This window comes from Mauremys reevesii, linkage group 16 (genome assembly GCF_016161935.1).
Source record: "Mauremys reevesii isolate NIE-2019 linkage group 16, ASM1616193v1, whole genome shotgun sequence".
Lineage (NCBI taxonomy): Eukaryota > Metazoa > Chordata > Testudines > Geoemydidae > Mauremys > Mauremys reevesii.
The window spans coordinates 41,107,297-41,125,072 of NC_052638.1; the positions used below are offsets into that span (position 1 = coordinate 41,107,297).

Sequence of the window (17,776 nt, forward strand, 5' to 3'; positions counted from 1 at the left end):
TGGCATTCTTCACCCCAAATGATCCCACAGTGTGTACGTGCAGCACCCTGGAAATGCAGCCACCTTTGGAGTGGAGGGCAGCAGCCCACTGCAGAACACTGAGGGAGGGGAATTTTGGGCCAGACACCAAGGCAAGGCCGTATCTTTATGTGAAGTGGTTCAAGCAGTCTTTAATGTCTCCCCAGAGTAGACGGGACCTTGGTTTTGAGGGTCCTGCACACACCAACCTGCACTGAACTCTTTTCATTTACCAGACCTCAGAAGGAGAAGGGCTGAGATGAGCCTGCTGCTGGGCTCTGAACCTTGTCATTCCAGGGAGCCTAAAGATTTCAGACCCAGTTGGTATATGACAAACAGACCATTAGAAAATCCTTTTCTCCTTCATTTAGATTCCAAGATCCAAGCTTAGGGTTCTGAGCTACCCCAGCAATAACTGATGACATTTTAAGCACCTAAAATGAAAATACTCCCTACTCTTTGGATATTAGTGATGCTACCAGCTGTAGCCAAGGAAACACAGAAGAACCTTAAGCTCAGGTTTTGGCAAGTAAAAAGCCTTTCAGTTCACCTTTTATGTAAAAGCTGTAATCTGCTAACTTGGCGCCAGAACCACTGAGAGTGAGATTTTTATGAGAATCCTCATTTATAAAATATTTATTTGTAAGAAGCGGGTGAAATGTGTGTTTTAAGGCACATACCTAAACCCCTCATTATGGATCAATTTTAGGTAAAAGCAAATATTTGCCAAGAAGCGCTGCTTGGTACTGAAAGCTGATTTTCCAACAAATATTGTTTTATAAACTCTCCCTTTCCCATCAGGATACCCTATGTAGTAGGAAGAGAGCCTGAGACATAAGCCCTTGTATCAGAGGCTTGGTATGAGGCAGGACCTGCTCACAGAATCTGACAAGAACAGGGCTGATATTGCAGAAATACACATTCATAAGACGTGCTAGTCACAGAGGACTCACACAAACATATCCCGATAACTATGTCAGAGAGGCAGTACTAACTCTTTTGTATCGGGATACAAAGATGTATCTAAGAGGGAGTATCTTTGTATAGCCTAGGGAGGAACAGAAAGGCCCGCCGTTCACTGAGCTGGTCCATCATTACAGACATAATGGTTCGGTAGAGTCTGCGGTGTACTAATACTATGCTTTGTCGACAATAAACCTGGCTGGGTGCCTTCATCCCTTAACAGATCCTGTGGTCATTGGGCGGTTCGCTAGAGGTCTGCCGTGCCAGCTATCTGCGCAGGGCTGGGGTGGCACACGCAGGGAACACACACACACAGCCAAACATCTATCAACATCTAACCACACCCTAGTGTTCAGAATACTCTGCATCTCTGGTCATCACAAAATCTATTCGCTCACCTGTATCAAGAGGATGGCAATGACCAAAAAAAAGGACATTTTAATTGCCTGTTAAAAAAAATAATTTGCCTCACCTGAGTAGAATTTTGCAAGGCTATCCTACTCAGTTTTAAAAATGTATTAATATTAATTCAGTACTGCTGGTGAGTATGGTCAGCCGTCTAATAATGAGTGTACTTTGCACAACTATAGCAACTTCCATTCAAGGATATCAATGTGCTTTACAAATATAAATGAATTTAAGACATACAGTACTCTTGGGAGGTAGGTTGGTATCATTATCCCCATTTTACAACTGAGGAAACTGAGGCAGGTTACTCAGGAATTCGACAGCAGAGACAGGAATAGAGCCCATGTCTCCCAACTCCAGACAGATTTAAATTTGATATGCTCTGTATTTAAAAGCTTTGTCCAAATCCACAAAGGTATTTAGGCTCCTAACTTCTATTGAAATTATTGGAAGTTAGGACCTGAAACACCTTTGTGAATCTGGGCCTTTGATCTTAGCTTTTAGTCTTTGTCCATTCCACCATGGTGGAGATTTTTTGGCTGTGGAAAGTGTTTTCATTTTCCAAATACCTAAATTGCTTTTGACAAAATGGTCCAGCTTCTGCCTCATGACACATAGGCGTGCTCATTAAATAATGCAGGTGAACATGATGCTGATAGCAACTTTTACCAGGCCTCGGAGATTTCTTACCTACCAACTAGGGTGACCAGACAGCAAATGTGAAAAATCGGGACGGGGCGGGGTAATAGGGACCCATATAAAAAAAAGCCCCAAATATCGGGACTGTCCCTATAAAATCGTGACATCCGGTCACCCTACTACTAACTGTCCCTACCAGAGAGATAATCGTATCAGATTTCCATTCCCTCCAATGAAATGCCAACGGTGTTAAAATGTCTGCCCCTATTCCTCTCTCCAACAGACAGCTTTCAAACATTTTCAGCTGTAATAAGTCCAGCCACTAGATAGAGCCATCATGATTAGCAGGTAGAGCAGGTTTCACTGCACCATATATTATCTGCATTGCCTTACAACAAATTGTTACTGAACGAAATGACCCCCCCCCCCACCACAAAGTAGCATCTGGTTAATTGTGTGTTATTGCTGATGTGGCCATTTCTGGGGTGGGGGTTGTCTGTAGTACATGCACTGCTAGGCAAGCTGGCCATCTCCTTTCCCTCTCTATTACTCACAGCTCCCAAGAAACCACCTTGAATATGTGAACCCTCCAAATCTGGAATTTCTGAAAAGAGCAAGAGCATCATTGTTTTTTCTGCTCAGCAAAATGAGTTGTGGCTGGTTTTCTGCCCATTGCCTGAGGCCAGATCCTCTCTAGGTATTTCTACCATGCTCATCATGACCATGCTCTCTGAGCGCCATCCCAAACAGCATGACATGGAGCAGCTCGCAACTGTCCATCATGTTCAGTGAGGAGGTCTGGCCCATGTGAGACAGCAGCTCCAGCAAGCTGCACTTCTTCCTGGCCCAAGCCCCCAGCCCCCAGGGACTGCAGCACGCCCAGAGGGAACTGAAACCAGAGAGATCAAGATCAGGGGCGGCTCTAGGAATTCCGCCGCCCCAAGCCCATTTCTGCGGGAGGTCCAACGGAGCTGCGGGACCAGCGGCCCCTCCGCAGTCATGCCTGCGGGAGGTCCGCCGGAGCTGCCTGCTGCCCTCCCGGCAAAATGCCCCAAGCGCGCGCTTGGCGCGCTGGGGTCTGGAGCCGGCCCTGATCGAGATGGAACATGCCCTCCTGGGCCCCGCCATCTCCATGGGCAGCACTGCACGGGGGGCCCGGCCGGGACACTGGGGGTGCCACCTCTGAGGTGTAAAAAAGTCACATCGGAACCACTTCATCCAGGACAGCGGCTTCAAACCAGGGGCAATCCTGGGAAAACCTGGGCAGGTGGCAGCTCACTCCCCAGGGCCCCCTCCCCATTGCTCACTGGGGCACTCCCACCCAGGCCCCTCCCCACCGATCACCGCCCCCTCCCATTGCTCACTGGGGCACTCACCCAGGGCCCCTCCCCACCGATCACCGCCCCCTCCCACTGCTCACTGGGGCACTCCCCACCCAGGGCCCCCGCCCCACCGATCACCGCCCCCCCTCCCCATTGCTCACTGGGGCACTCCCCACCCAGGGCCCCCTCCCCACCGATCACCGCCCCCCCCCATTGCTCACTGGGGCACTCCCCACCCAGGGCCCCCTCCCCACCGATCACCGCCCCCCCTCCCCATTGCTCACTGGGGCACTCCCCACCGGGCCCTGCTGGGGCGCTCATCACCCAGGGCCCCCTCCCCACCGCTCACCGGGGCGCTTCCCCACCCCCGCGGGGCCATCCCCGATTCCCCCCAGCAGCCCCCGGTCGGCCCTTAGCCAGCAGGCCCTGCATAGCAACCGTTGCTAGAGACTCTGAGGGGAGGGTACTGCGCCGGCGCGGTGAAGAGCCACGGGGTGCTGCACATGCGCAGTGGTGAAGCGCGCGGCTCCCCCCCACCCCCGGGGACGGGAATCATGGCGGAGGCCGCTTGCCCTGAGCAGGAGCCGGAAGTGCTGCGACTAAAGCGCCTGCGCGGCGGGGGCTTCTTCCCGGTGCCCGCCGGGGACAGGGTGAGCGGGCGTGGGCCCAGCGCGAAAGGGTTAAGGCAGCGCCCCCCCTGTGGCGCCTGGGGGGGAAGGAGGGGTGAATGAGGCAGGGTAGGGAGGGGTGAATGGGGACGGGGGGGAAGGAGAGGTGAATGGGACAGGGGGAGTAGGGGAAGGCGGGGTGAATGGGGCAGGAGAGTGGGGAAGGAGGGGTAGGGAGGGGTGAATGGGGAAGGGGGAGTGGGGAAGGCGGGGTGAATGGGGCAGGGAGAGTGGGGAAGGAGGGGTGAATGGGAAAGGGGAGTAGGGGAAGGCGGGGTGAATGGGGCAGGAGAGTGGGAAGGAGGGGTGAATGGGGAAGGGGAGTGGGGGAAGGCGGGGTGAATGGGGCAGGGAGAGTGGGAAGGAGGGGTAGGGAGGGGTGAAGGGGGAAGGGGGGGAAGGAGAGGTGAATGGGACAGGGGGGAGTAGGGAAGGCAGGGTGAATGGGAAAGGGTGGGGCAGGGGAGTGGGGAAGGAGGGATGAATGGGGCAGGGAGAGTGGGGACGGAGGGGTAGGGAGGGGAGAATGGGGAAGGGTGGGGCAGAGGGGAGTGGGGGAAGGAGGGGCGGGGTAGAGTGAATGGGGAGGGGTGAAGGAGGGAAGGCTGGGGCAGGGTGCGGTGGGGAGAAGGAGGGAGACCTCCAGGCTGTGGAAATCGCGGCAGTGACAGCCTGACATTTGATCACAATTCAGTTCCCACGTTTCCATGCGCAGTGGCGGTAACGGTGCATGGAAATGACACGTGTGTTTGCAAACACAGAGTTGGGAACATGTGACCAGATGCTGGGCACAGCCCAGCGATAGCTGGCACGGGCCGCCATTGCTCTCACGCCATTTCACAAAGCAAATCAACGGCAGGTTGCCCTGCGAAGCGTTGGCTAGAATAGTGTCCAAACAGTAATGTTCCCATGAGCCTTACGCTAACTCCTTGCTTCTAGCATGATGCCCTGGGCCTTTCTGAAGCTCCTACATTCGCTGTCTAGAGGCTGTAACGCTGTCAGATAGCTCCTCTACCTATCGTGCAGGGGTTCGCAAACTCCATAGCACCACGCCCCCTTCTGACAACAACAATTACTACACCACCCTGGGGCGGGGGGACTGAAGCCAGAGCCCGTCCAAGCCCCAGGCAGGGGGGCCTGTAACCTGAGCCCAGGCTGAAGCCCAACCCTGAGCCCTGCCACCAAGGGCTTGGGCTTCGGGCCCAGGTCCCAGCAAGTTTAACGTCAGCCCCCGTGACCCCATTAAAAGGGGGTGCTGACCCACAGTTTGAGAACCGCTGCTATAGTTGTTAACCGTGCTCATCACCCTAGTAGCTGAGTGCCTTCCAGCCGTGCATTAAGCACCATAACTAACATCTGTCTTGTGGTGGTTTCATGCTGGTGGAACACAGGTGTTTCCGGCTACCAGCAATGACATATTCCAGCTTCCGGAGGGCTCCAGATAAATCTAACTTCACAATGAAAATCATAAGCCCTAATAATTGAACACTGCCCCCAAGACAGCTCTGGGGAGGGGGCTGGCTGCTCTGTGATATGGCTCTCTGCTTTCAGCTGGGAAGGTGCCGGAGCGTGAAGGAGTTTGAGAAGCTGAATCGAATTGGGGAAGGGACCTATGGCATCGTGTGTAAGTGTTGTATCTGCTGCAGGCTTCAGCAGCGGGAGCTGGTTTGCTTCCTGCAGTGGGGGGTGCTGACAGCAATGCCCCAGGCCACTGGAAAATACTCAGTGGCACAGGTCCCTACGTGTAAGGGCAGCCCCAGCACAGCCTGAAGCCCATCTTCCAGGATCTTGTCTCTTCCCCAGTGGTGAGCACATCAGTTGGAGGGGGTTTCACTGTTAACCCTCCCTCCCACTCCAGTGTTGGGAGGTGATGGTTAATGGTTCACTTGGTGAATGGTGTCAGTGGTGGATCAGGCATTCACTTTGCTGTGAGGCTTGTCTTCCAGGTACTGACCACATGGCGTGTGTTACTGTTTCAGACCGTGCTCGAGATACCCAGACGGATGAGATTGTGGCACTAAAGAAGGTGCGGATGGACAAGGAGAAAGATGGTAAGGGGAGAGCTGAAGGGGAGTTGCTTTTCCTAGGAAGCTCTGGGGTTTTAGGGCTGGGGAGGGATCTCTTAAAACACTTCTTCAGAAATGTGGTTAGCCCTGCACAGCCACATCAGAGCCTCGGGTCAGGCCAGGGGACTGGAGGGGGGAGTGCTAATGCGTGACTCAAGTACCACTCTGCAGGAATCCCCATCAGCAGCCTGCGGGAGATCACCCTGCTTCTGAAGCTTCGGCACCCCAATATCGTGGAGTTGAAGGAGGTTGTCGTGGGGAACCATCTGGAGAGGTAACAGTCCCATAGTACTGGCTCTGCACTGCTCTCCCTTCGGGAGGAATGTCACAGTACTCTCCCTGCCCTTACCCTTGGCAGGAATGGTAGTTGGATGACCCGTGGTGGCGGTGGAGAGTGCGCGTTGAGGTGGGGGTGGTCAGCACAGTGGAACTGCAGTGAGGTGACTGACTGTGGTGTGTGTCTCCTGCAGTATTTTCCTGGTGATGGGTTACTGCGAACAGGATCTCGCCAGCCTTCTTGAGAACATGCAGACGCCCTTTTCTGAGGCTCAGGTACAGGTGGATTGTGCCGGTGCATTACCGCTCCCAGCTGTAAGAGGGTGCTGTGGCTCTAACCAACGGGAGCAGGCTACCAGCACATACTGCTCAACCTACAGCCAAGGATGCAGATTCCAGCCCAGGCCATTGAGGCAGTTTGCAGCGGTCGTGTTGGTGGAGCTAGTGGTGGGCACTGGGAGACCGATGCCAGTCTGTAAATTGGCTGCCAGTCATCAGGTCACATGACCTGATTTCATCATAACTTAACGACCTGTCCTGTCTAGCATAGGGTCGAATAATCTAACCTCCTTGGCCCTTTGTGATATGGGGCATTGCCTGCTGCCTGCATTAAGCCCTGTCTGCATCACTGCAGTTAGAAAACCCCATTGTTACAATGTTTTGGGTCTTGGGCTCCAAACTAGGGCGCATGGCTTTGCATTGACCTTGAGCTTCTGCATAAAATGAGCCAGGGCATAAGCTGTCAGCAGCTGTTAGTCAGATTGCTTCATGCTTGACTGGAAGGCAGAGCTACTGGAGTTATGAGGGCAGGGTAGGAACCTATGCAGAGACATGTTAGGTACTAACGTGATGCTGTCTTGCTAATCCCGTCTCCCACCGCTTGCAGGTGAAGTGTATCATCTTGCAAGTACTCAAGGGCCTTCAGTATCTTCATGAGAACTTCATCATCCATAGGTAAGGGGTGGAGTGAAAGGCACTGTGGGTAAAGGGATTGTCTGGGAGGGGCACTGGGTAATGCACTGGACATTGGGAGCCAGCTGTGCCACTTGGGCTGTTTCCTTGGCTCTCAGTGGGGCAGAGGGAGGCCCTCTTGGAGCAGCAGGTACTTTGGGCAGCATGGAATGGCCCCCTGTGAAGCATTGCCTCTAACACAACCATCATGGCTTCTTTCTGATGGCAGGGATCTGAAGGTGTCTAATCTGCTTATGACTGATAAAGGCTGCGTGAAGATAGGTGAGCTCCCCTGTCACCTTTGCTAATGCAGCTCCAGAGATGCTTCCAGCTTTCTCATTTTGCAATGCAGAGGCAAGGGCAGTAGCTGGCCTGCTTTTTGACCTTGAAACTGCCCTCTCTTTGCAGCGGATTTTGGGCTGGCTCGTGCACACGGAGTGCCACTAAAACCAATGACCCCTAAAGTCGTCACCCTCTGGTGAGTAGGTTCTGCTTAGTCCTGAGGGAGTCACCCTATCATGGACCCCCTCAGAGGCTGTGGGTCAGCCCTACAGTCAATCTGGGTCAATGAGACAATGGGAAGCATCTTGGACAAGTTTTGGGAGCTCCACTGATTCGTAATTCCTGCATTCATTATGTTGCACAGGTACCGGGCCCCAGAGCTGCTGCTGGGAACAACGACCCAGACCACGGGCATAGATATGTGGTAAGGGGATCTCGTATTGGAGAGTAATGCTCTGGGCAGGAATTTGCAGAACTAGCTGGGGGCCAGCCAGGGGACTGACCGGGGTCAGGGCAACAGCTTGGTACCTCAGGAAGCAATGTTCACATCTGTATAAAGATCTCGTACTGAACCAGGGCCAAGGTGAGTCTACAGCAACAGGAGGGATCTGCTGCTGAGGGCAAAGGAGGAGGAGTCTGCTGCAAGGGATTTGTGCGTCTGATTCCCACTAACCCAGGAGACCTATTCCCTCCCCAGGGCAGTGGGATGTATCCTCGCGGAATTGCTGGCCCACAAACCGTTACTCCCAGGCAGTTCGGAGATCCACCAGATTGACCTGATAGTGCAGCTGCTGGGGACGCCCAATGAAAACATCTGGCCAGTAAGTGCTCGCTCTGCATCCCCCACCCTGCCACACTCTCCCTGACCCTCGCATGTCTCCTTCCCCCCAGGGCTTTTCCAAGCTGCCCCTAGTGAGCCAGTACACCCTGCGGAAGCAGCCCTACAACAACCTCAAGCACAAGTTCCCATGGCTGTCGGAAGCTGGGCTTCGCCTGCTCAACTTCCTCTTCATGTATGACCCCAAGAAGAGGTAAAGAGCCGTCTGCAGCCCAGCGCGGGCCGTGGAACTGCCAGTGTGATGTGGGGCCCGGGCTCCTCAGTGTATGGGGTGGGTGTGGCTCCTGCCACCCTCCCACCAGGCAGGGCTGTTCCCCTGGGGGGTAAACAGCTGCAGTGCGTGGGGGAGCTGTCAGCTCCCAGGAAGCACTGGGCAACCCCTGTAATGCAGCTGCAGTGCTGCTTGCTCCCGGGGCTGATCCCCCAGGCATTGCTGCCCCCTTTACCGCAAGACCATGGGGGTGTCTGACCGTTATAGGACCAGGTTATACTGCTCCCCAGCCAGGTGCCGCTGGGCACGCAGGGCCTCCGGGATTATGCAGAGGAGCCCAGCGTGGGATGTACTGCGCATTGCCCTCTGGACAGGAAGTGAAAGCAGTGGCTTGGTCACAGCTTTGCTGAGCTGCTTGGGCACAAGGAAGGTCTCACGTGTACAGAGGTTTCCTGAAGAAGCAGAGGGAGTGTTTGTGGGAAATGATGGACTTTTCCTGTAACCTGCGTTTGCCTCCCCAGGGCGACAGCGGGAGACTGCCTGGAGAGCTCCTACTTCAAAGAAAAGCCCTTGCGTAAGTGACTCCTCTGCGCCATTGGGGCCTATGGGACTCTGAGCCCTTCCTGAGACTCATTTCCTCTCCCCTTCTCCCCAGCCTGTGAACCGGAGCTCATGCCCACCTTCCCCCACCACCGCAACAAGCGAGCTGCTCCCGCCAGTGCCGGGGCGGAGAGCCAGGGCAAGCGCGGCAAGCCCTGAGGCTGCACGTTCTGTTCTGCCAGGTAAGAACGATCTTCTCTTGCCCCAGTTGGGCCTCTCCTGGCTTGAGACTTTCACACCTGGCAGGGGGTTGTGATGAGGACTAGACAAAACCACAGGTGACTGGAGGCCACAGCATTACTGGGCTGCCCCACTTCACTTTCTGCCCCGGGATTCTCAGGTTAAACCGCTTGCAAAAGACTGGAGCCTAGCTCCTGTTGGGAGTGCAGACTGGGAGCCAGTTTTCCCAGTTACTTGCCAGCTGAGGAGCCTTGGTGTACTGGACTGTTTGGGGGAGAGACAGCCCCATCTGTGAGTGGGGAAACAGACCTCCCAGTCAATGTACTGCTCTCGCCCTGGAAGGTGCCCGCTCCCTCCTATTGGCCTCTTCAGTCGCAGGAGTTGGTCCCTGGGAAGTTTGGTTTGTTTTTATGTGCAGACTCTCATGCCCAACGGCTGCCCGTGTTGCCATGCGTTGGGGGTGAGTGAGCATGCGGTCCGCAGCACTCCCCGCCCGGGGCCCAGCTCCGCTGCCTCTAAGGCAGCATGTGGTTCTCCCAGGCCCCACAGGGCTCAGGCCATGCTTTGGAGGACTCTACGTTCCCACCCTACTCCCCAGAAGCTGGTGTTCTCCACAATGGCAACAGCCTCAGCCAGTCCATGTGATTACTCACTCCCACTCCTCAACATGCGTTCTTCTGTTTAAGGTTTGGACAAAGATGCGGATAAAGGGAACATCCAAAACAGAGGCTGGGAAGGCGCCAGGAGCTGAAGGAGGATTTGTAACCAGCTGCTATAGGACCCAAGGCAGACGCAGTACAGGCTCCTCTTGACCTGTCGACATTCTCAGGGTGCCTCCTGCTGGGTGGTCCAGCGCTGCCTAGGAGAACGGTACCCCAAACTTCCACTCAAATGCAGCTGCTGGAGACACGCTCGAGGGCTGTGGATTGTTCTATCATCTTTGCACCAAGAGAGCAGTCAGGGCAAACTTCGTATCTATCCTGCGCCCCTCTCCACCCAGTGCCAGTCGCATCCTTCATGGTGGCTGGCCCATCACCAGCCCCTGGCAGAAGCTCCAAGGAAGGGCAATGTGTGAACACATTCCTATGGGCTGAAAAGAACCTTGAGCTAGGTGGGCAGCCGGGGCAAGAGGTTCTGCCTGACCCTGAATGGCTGCTGGGTTTGTTACAAGCTGGAAGCTGCACTTAGAAAAGTCCCTTGGTTCTTTGTTCCTCATTGTGATCCTGCCCTCAATAAAATGTCGTGTGAGTGTCAGCTGTAATGGATAGTCCTGCAGAGCTGCTCTCCTGTTTACCCGAGGCAGCCGGCCCAGCACAAGGGAGGAATGGCTGCTGTGTGTAGCGTGTCACAGCTCTCCCGTCACCTAACGCTGCACAGGACGGGGAGCGCAGAGTCCTGGAAGCACAATGTAGTGACCTATCTCAGAACTCTCCCACCTCCGTGCACCCTGGGGCCGCAGTGACAAACGTTCCCAGCCCAGCTGGAAAACCCCAGCTGCAGGTGCTCTCCCCTCAGCCAGTGTACGGCAGCAGTGCCATCACTTCCTCCAGGAGCTGTGCCACCCCCACAGGGGCCTGAGCCAATCCTGCTGGTCTTGAGCTGAGATCTCAAGGCTTCTGACTCATTCTGCTGTGACACACGGCACCCTCAGCAGCTTGGGTAGCCACAGTTTCCCCTCTACCCGTCATCGCCTGGAGCTTCTTAACAAGATCACCCTCTGTTAATGAGCCACCGCCATCAGCGAGTTAAGGACATGAAAGTCTGAAGCAAGAGCCCCTGGTAATGGGCAGGTGGAATTTGTGTGGCATAGGATAAGCTCCCACACCCTGCCCGGGAGCCAGAATACCAGGCTAGAAAGAAAAACACTTTATTAGGTAACTGTGGAGGTGATAGACAACATTCTTTCTTTGTTCTGAGTCGAGCAGAGATGACTGAGTCGAACAGGGTTACCAGCAAGAGCTGAGTTGGGAAGGGGGCCTTACCCAGCCAGAGGGGCTGGGGTACTTGGCCAGTGGGCCAGCTGAAAGGCAGGAGTGCCATCCTATTGCGCACTCTCCCGGTGCCCTGGAAGGTACAGCACTCATCACCACTGGATTTCACCTGGGGTGGGTTTTCAGGGGGCTCTGTTTAGTGCCTGGCTGCTGGCACTGATTCCAGCCACCTCACACTGAAACTGGGGGCCATCCCCAGTGTTCTCAGCTTCCCCTCCCTGAGTGTGAGCCAGGAGCCCTGGCACTGCTGCTCTAAACAGCGTAGCAAGAGGGGGACATGGTCCCCTTCCCCCCAGGCAACAGCAGCAGGGAGCCCCCTTTTTGGCTTTCCTGGGTCCAGCATTCTGCTGCCTTTGAGTTTCCAGCTGGGTTGTGCGCATGTGCACATGGGGAGGGGATTGGCTGTCATTTCCAGGAGCCAGTGCCCACTCCACTTAACCCTTGGGGGGACATGATAGAGGTATATAAAATCATGAGTGATGTTGAGAAAGTGGATAAGGAAAAGTTATTTACTTATTCCCATAATACAAGAACTAGGGGTCACCAAATGAAATTAATAGGCAGCAGGTTTAAAACAAATAAAAGGAAGTTCTTCTTCAGAACTCCTTGCCTGAGGAGGTTGTGAAGGCTAGGACTATGACAATGTTTGGAAGGGGACTGGATAGATTCATGGTGGCTGAGTCCATAAGTGGCTGTTAGCCAGGATGGGTAAGAATGGTGTCCCTAGCCTCTGTTCGTCAGAGGATGGAGATGGATGGCAGGAGAGAGATCACTTGATCATTGCCTGTTAGGTTCACTCCATACTGGGCTAGATGGACCTTTGGTCTGACCCGGTACGGCCTTTCTTATGTTGATACAGGAAGGAGAAGCTTTGCTGTGCCCAAAAGCACCCAGGAAAGGTGCAAGCAGGGACCTAGGCAGAGGAATAGGGTCCTGAGACATCAGAGCTGAGCCCTGGGGAGATGGGAACTGAATCCCTAAGGCTCTGCTGACCAAGGAGCTAGAGCATCAGACAAGGGAACTCCTACTGCACTGCATCCCATGGGACTAACAGGGTAACCCTTCCTCCAAAGCTCCAGCAACCATTGATTGTGGAGAACCCCAAGTGCCACGGCGCTCATGAGGACAAGAATTTGGTAGTAGGGGATACTGCAGGGCAAGAGCCTAGCTTGCTAACTCCCTGAAGGCTGTCAGCTCGCCCAGGGCAGCTGAGGCAGGCAGGGTGTGGGAGACACATCACCCAATAATGGGCACATGCACACAGCTCAAAGCACCTGTCATTTCCATATGACCCATCAGTCTGGGGCAAAAGCTGCTCTAGCTCAAACACCCACTGCCAGGAGGAGCCAGGGCCCAGCCTAAACCCAGACCCTTCTTCCCCTGGGCACCTTCTGTCCCACCCAGAACCTTAAGGCCAGTCAGCCTGAGCAGCAATGGGTAGAACCAGCACAAGATCTTCCCCCAAGCCGCCATCTCTCCTCTCATGGCTGGCCTTTGGTGGACAGTTCATCTGTGCTTCTCTCCTGGGGCAGGGGCAGAGCTGTCCACATGGGCCATGCCACAGAGCACCTGGACAGAGCAGCATCCTTCCACCAACTCAAGGGAATCGCTTGAAAAACAGCAACTCTCTCATTTCTCCTTGTCCGTACCTAGGTCCAATATTTCAGGCTGTTCTGAGAAGCCTGTGAGATAAGAGGCCCCTGCTCCTCGGGACGAGGGAAGCTAGAGCTGTGACTAAGCAGGGCCAGGAGATCATGCCAGAGACCCAGTGGAGGCCAATCCCTGGAATTGGCTTATGGGAGTTGGGAGGGAAGAGTAGTAGTGTTGAATGTAGGGCAGGGTTATTGTAGGCAGCTACAGCAGAGGAGGATCTGGGGCAAGTCTCTACAGAGCACTGCTGTAGCGGGGTAGGGGGAGGAAATCAGCTCTGCCACTAGAGGCTTCCCCTAGAACAGAACCAGGTGTCATCAGGCAAGTCCTGATGCTTCCCCCAGAGGTAGGATTTGGTTGACACATCCCACAGCATTTGCAGGCACTGGGGAGGCAGCTCGTCCTGTAGCTAGGGCTGAGCCCCAGAGCCTTCTTTCAGCAGCATGTCCACCTGGGTCCTCCGTAACCACAGGAGCTTCTGCTGCTCACTCTGCAGCTCCTGCATGCAGTGGCTACTCCTGCAGGTCTGCATGGCATCACAGCCGCTGGCGTGGAGCAGGCAGCATGTGGCACAGCAGTAGGAGGGGAGAGCACCTCGGATCAGGCATGAATGCAGCTGGTAGCAGGGTGACTCCAGCACTTCCCTTTCTCTGCTCTCTAGCCGTGGGGCAGCAGGCAGCAGCTCCCATGGTGTCTCTGTAGCCATGGGCAAGAATCTGGCAGTTCTGCACTCTGAGAGCATAACCTTGCCAGCAGAGCGGGGCATTAGGCAGCTTGCTGCCGCGTGTGGCTTGAGCACTGCAGTGTCAGAAGGGGAGCTCAGAGAAGGGGTTGTGCTCCCCGTGGTCTCAGGAGAGACTGAGTCACTGATCTTGCTAAGCTCCCCTCTTAAGGAGATAAAAGAGAAGGCGGCAGCCTCTGAGTTGGGCCCATTTCTATAAGGCTGCTCCTGGCCAGATTCACTAGTCCCCCGGTTCTCCCAGATCCTTCCCTCGTTTCCCCCGAGATCCTCAGGACCAGGTACTCCAACAGCCTCACCCCACAGGGTGGGGCTCTGTTCCCAGATGGGAGGCCTGTGTAGCTCCCGGGAGGACAAAGCCCATGGGGGTGATTGCAGCCTGGCTCCCATGGGCTCACTGTACAGGGTCGCAGCCTCTGGGCTTTGCAGCTCATCCCCATAGAGATCAATGCTTTCAGCACAGCCAGGAGCTGCCTTGGCTCTGGGCTCTCTGCCTTTCGGCCATCTAGCAAGTCTCTGTAGTTTCTCCACACAGTCATGCAGGTCCCTGGTGCCCCTCCGCACCTGGAGCAGGTCTTCAGCAGACACTTGGCATGGCTCCAGCTGCCACAGGATCTCCCCCAGGATCTCACACTCCACCCTTGCTGCAAAGAAGCCGCAGGCAGCCTGGACGAGCTCAGCTCCCGGAGGTGGCTGGGACACCACGAGGTGATGGTCATCTCTCTTCACATATCCCATCCTGTGGAAGCTCTTTGCAATGTCACTGTCCGACAGCGCCGCCTGCAGGGAGTGCACGTACACCCCCGAGAACATCTGCAACAGCAGCACCGCGTTATTTGCTGAGCACGCAGCTGGCCATCTCCCAGCCAGTCTAACCCGGTGACCTCACCACCCCGCCTGCGCCCCACAAACACTGACACAACGAGCAATTAGCCACCCTGTTGGCAATCAGCACCACCAAGCCCACGGCAGTCTGAGAGCACCTTGAATTCTCAGCCCCTGCCCAGCAGCCCAAAGCACAGTCACCGCAGGCCACCACTAGCCTCCAGCCTGCCCCAGTGGGGAGGGCGCTCCAGGCAGCACAGCCACCAGAGGATGCCACAGCTCCCGGGCCTGCCAGGCAGGGCAGGAAATTCAACTCCCAGGAAGGCAGTGGAGTCAGACCGGGGCGGTGCCCCTCCTCACCTTCATTCACCTTCCTAACATCTGCTGCGGGTGCCTCAGGGACCTGCCCCTGCTGCACTGGGGTTCCTTTGGAGACACGACCCACTGCATCAAGGAACTAGCTAGTCCCAGGTCCTACACAGCCCTGAGCCCCCGGCCCATTTCTGTGGCTGTCCCAATCACCTTGAACCCGAGACTGTGTGACGGCCACACACACAGTGACGCCGCCCAGAGATGAAGTACCTCTGCCCCTTCGTGTTCTAGCCACTCGGGGCCACACACGCACAGGCGGGCTTTCCATCGTGGTGGAATCCCTTTGTCTAAAGGCCCAACACACACCTATGCTGCTGCAGGAGGGATCATTCCTGACTCCCCGTCCTGGGGTTGGACCGCGCCGCTCCCAGTGAGGGGGTGGGTCTCTTTAACAAATCCCAGATCTGTCTGGGCACGAGTGTAATCATCAGCTACACGAGGGACTGGCCTGAATATTCTATTCCCCTGGGGAATTTGCACCCCAGGGAATCTGTGCTGAAGTCCCTGGAGTGACCCTCTCTCTCTTCAGTGATTTGCTCGGAATGGCCCCTGCACACGGTTTCAGCAGCTCCATGTCTCTATCCAGCATGCCCAAGAGAGACAGCGGTGCAGCCCGGCGGCACCATGACCACACACCAATGCTCACCTTGATTGTGCTGAACTCCTTGCGCCAAGGGAGGAGGTGCAGATTGACAGCTGCCAGCTCAAGGACCTCAAAGGCCCTGGCCAGCCCCCTGAGTGCCAAGGGCAGGGCGTCCCATCCCCGAAGGCTGCTGGCGAGCGTGGCGAAGACGTCATCCCGCAGGGCGTAGTGCAGCTCCGGATCTGCCAGCAGGTGCTGCCGCAGCCACTCCCTCAGGGCCAGGTCAGTGCAGACCCCCGAGTGGCCCCTTCGGAAATCCCTCTCCAGACATTTCCGGTACTTCTGCTGCACCAGGGAGCTGGAGCCCATCCTAGAGCCGCGGAGAGGGCAGGGGTGAGTGGCTAAGAGCCCACGAAAGGCAGCACCCACCCAGGGCCACCAGAGAGTCCTGTGCAACCTAAACAGGGGCAGCTCTGCCCTGCCCCGCCCGGCTCCAACTCCACCATTGAGAGTCAGGCCAGCTTCCCTCCCCCCCCCTTAGCGGTTCACTCGGACATTGCCAGCCACTCCCGGGCCTGGGGGGGTTGTTCTGCTCCTCTGCTCAGCAGCCAGTGCCCTGCCTGGGGAAGGGGCTGGGAGGGGTGGGGCCAACCCTCGGCCCCTCCCTCCAGGACTGTCCTGTCACCCCCGAAGACACCTTGGATACACAGACATACCCAGCCCCTCCCCCGCTACAGGGGGCGAAGGGGGGAGGGGCGGAGATGGAGACCCCCCCCAAAGCCTATGGGGCGAAGGGGGCGGAGACACAGAGACCCCTCCCCCATCCTTGGGGTAAGGGGAGGGGCTGAGACAGAGGCCCTGCCCCCTTTGGTGGGGTACGGGGGGGCTGAGGCGGAGGCCCCCCCACTCCCCGCACCACTCACCTGCCGGCCCACGGTCTCTCCGCTCTTCCGCCGGGCAACAACTTCCGGTTTCCTCTCGTTCCGCCCCCTGGCCAGCGGAGGTCACGTGCTGAGAGGCGGGGCTTCCTGGCGCCCCGCCCACTGGTGGGTTAACCCCCTCCCTGCCGGCCCAGGCGGCCTGCATGGCCGGGGGCCCCTGGGCTAGGCAGTGGCCGGGGGCGGGGAGCTGCAGGGAGGCCTGGTTCTCCGTGTGACCCCTGCGGAGCCCAGAGACGGGGGCCGGGCTGGGCTTCTTCCCACACCCCTGTCCCGCCCATGCCCCCGGCCTGCAAGTGAATTCCTCCCAACAGCGGAGTTTGCAACTCCAAGCAGGGGTGAGAGGGGCTCGGAAGAAGGATCTGTGACTTTATGCTGCCTGCACTGTGAGAGGCAAAGATCACCAAGCCTAAGGGAAGCTGCCCAGTGGTTGGCCGGGGTTAGCCCTGGAGAACATACCGAGCTTGCTGAGCATCCAAGCGTCTGTTACCTGCTGAAATTTACAACTGGAACTCATTTGTGTGTGTGTCTTGCTGCTTTGGCCTTGTCAATACCTGTCTTGTTTCCTTGTCCTACATAATAAATCTTGAGAGGGGTTATTCTAGGACTGGCTACCAGCGTTGTCTTTGGGGTGAGATCTGCCGTGCAATTGGGGGTGGGTTAGTGACTCGCCTCGACCTGACTATTGCTGATCCTTGGTGTAAAGGCCCATCTGTCACAAAGGCAGGCTCACCTGGGTGGCAAGACAGAGCGGGGCACCCAGGGGGACTGTCTGACTCCTGGTTAAGGTGGTTCTAGTGCCTGAGGGGTTTACACTTGAGAACTGGTTGGTGAAATCGAATACTGGGTCGAGCTCACAGGCAATTTAGGGTCCGGCAGTCTGCCCTGAGGTCAGTAGTCACACCCCCAGCCCTGGTCTACACTGCAGAATTCCTTTGGGATGCATCCTACTGGCATCATAGGAGCTGGCTAAAGCCGCCCTTGTCTTTATAGTGAGCTCCTGGGGTGGGGCCAAGCCTGCCACAGCGGGCACTGCCTGAGACAAAGACCAGTGCTAATGCACCCGCAGTGCAGGCAGGCTGGCCCGCGGAAAGCACAGGTCCCAGGCTGGTTCTGCTGCAGGGCGTGGAGGGGCTGTGGGCAGGAATGTTAGGTCGGCCTGGCCATGGGAAGCACACCCACATTGGAGGGGGTGATGTAGGGGGCTATCCGGCTCCAGCACTGGCAGTGCTAACTTCACTGAAAGACAGACACCC

The 17,776-nt window shown here is 56.3% G+C and overlaps 2 protein-coding genes across 3 annotated transcripts; one reads left to right on the plus strand and one right to left on the minus strand.

Annotated features, from left to right (window-relative positions):
- Positions 1-3,847: 3,847 nt before the first annotated feature.
- CDK10 (cyclin dependent kinase 10) lies at positions 3,848-11,055 on the plus strand. Its single transcript, XM_039503549.1, has 14 exons — positions 3,848-4,000; positions 5,570-5,642; positions 5,998-6,069; positions 6,256-6,358; positions 6,555-6,636; positions 7,247-7,314; positions 7,541-7,593; positions 7,720-7,789; positions 7,958-8,017; positions 8,291-8,414; positions 8,485-8,624; positions 9,164-9,216; positions 9,298-9,424; positions 10,109-11,055. The coding sequence occupies exons 1-13, from the start codon at positions 3,854-3,856 to the stop codon at positions 9,399-9,401; spliced, it is 1,149 nt and encodes a 382-aa protein (XP_039359483.1). The 5' UTR covers positions 3,848-3,853; the 3' UTR covers positions 9,402-9,424; positions 10,109-11,055.
- A 1,214-nt stretch (positions 11,056-12,269) lies between these two features.
- On the minus strand, positions 12,270-16,538 carry SPATA2L (spermatogenesis associated 2 like). Of its 2 annotated transcripts, none has more exons than XM_039503547.1 (3): positions 16,506-16,538; positions 15,646-15,952; positions 12,270-14,615 (listed from the first exon to the last, which is right to left on the minus strand). In XM_039503547.1, the coding sequence occupies exons 2-3, from the start codon at positions 15,949-15,951 to the stop codon at positions 13,473-13,475; spliced, it is 1,449 nt and encodes a 482-aa protein (XP_039359481.1). In that variant the 5' UTR covers position 15,952; positions 16,506-16,538; the 3' UTR covers positions 12,270-13,472. The 2 variants fall into 2 exon arrangements, with proteins under 2 accessions (XP_039359481.1, XP_039359482.1); XM_039503548.1 differs by lacking the exon at positions 16,506-16,538 and adding an exon at positions 16,299-16,446.
- Between the last annotated feature and the right edge of the window lie 1,238 nt (positions 16,539-17,776).

Excerpts from the sequence above, each read along its gene's own strand:
- CDK10 (XM_039503549.1), top strand. The coding sequence starts at position 3,854 with ATGCGCAGTGGTGAAGCGCGCGGCTCCCCCCCACCCCCGGGGACGGGA. Across the intron at positions 8,415-8,484 it reads CCAATGAAAACATCTGGCCA|GGCTTTTCCAAGCTGCCCCT; the intron begins GTAAGTGCTCGC and ends CCTTCCCCCCAG. Across the intron at positions 8,625-9,163 it reads ATGTATGACCCCAAGAAGAG|GGCGACAGCGGGAGACTGCC; the intron begins GTAAAGAGCCGT and ends TTGCCTCCCCAG.
- SPATA2L (XM_039503547.1), bottom strand. The coding sequence starts at position 15,951 with ATGGGCTCCAGCTCCCTGGTGCAGCAGAAGTACCGGAAATGTCTGGAG. Across the intron at positions 14,616-15,645 it reads AGGAGTTCAGCACAATCAAG|ATGTTCTCGGGGGTGTACGT; the intron begins GTGAGCATTGGT and ends CTGCTGTTGCAG.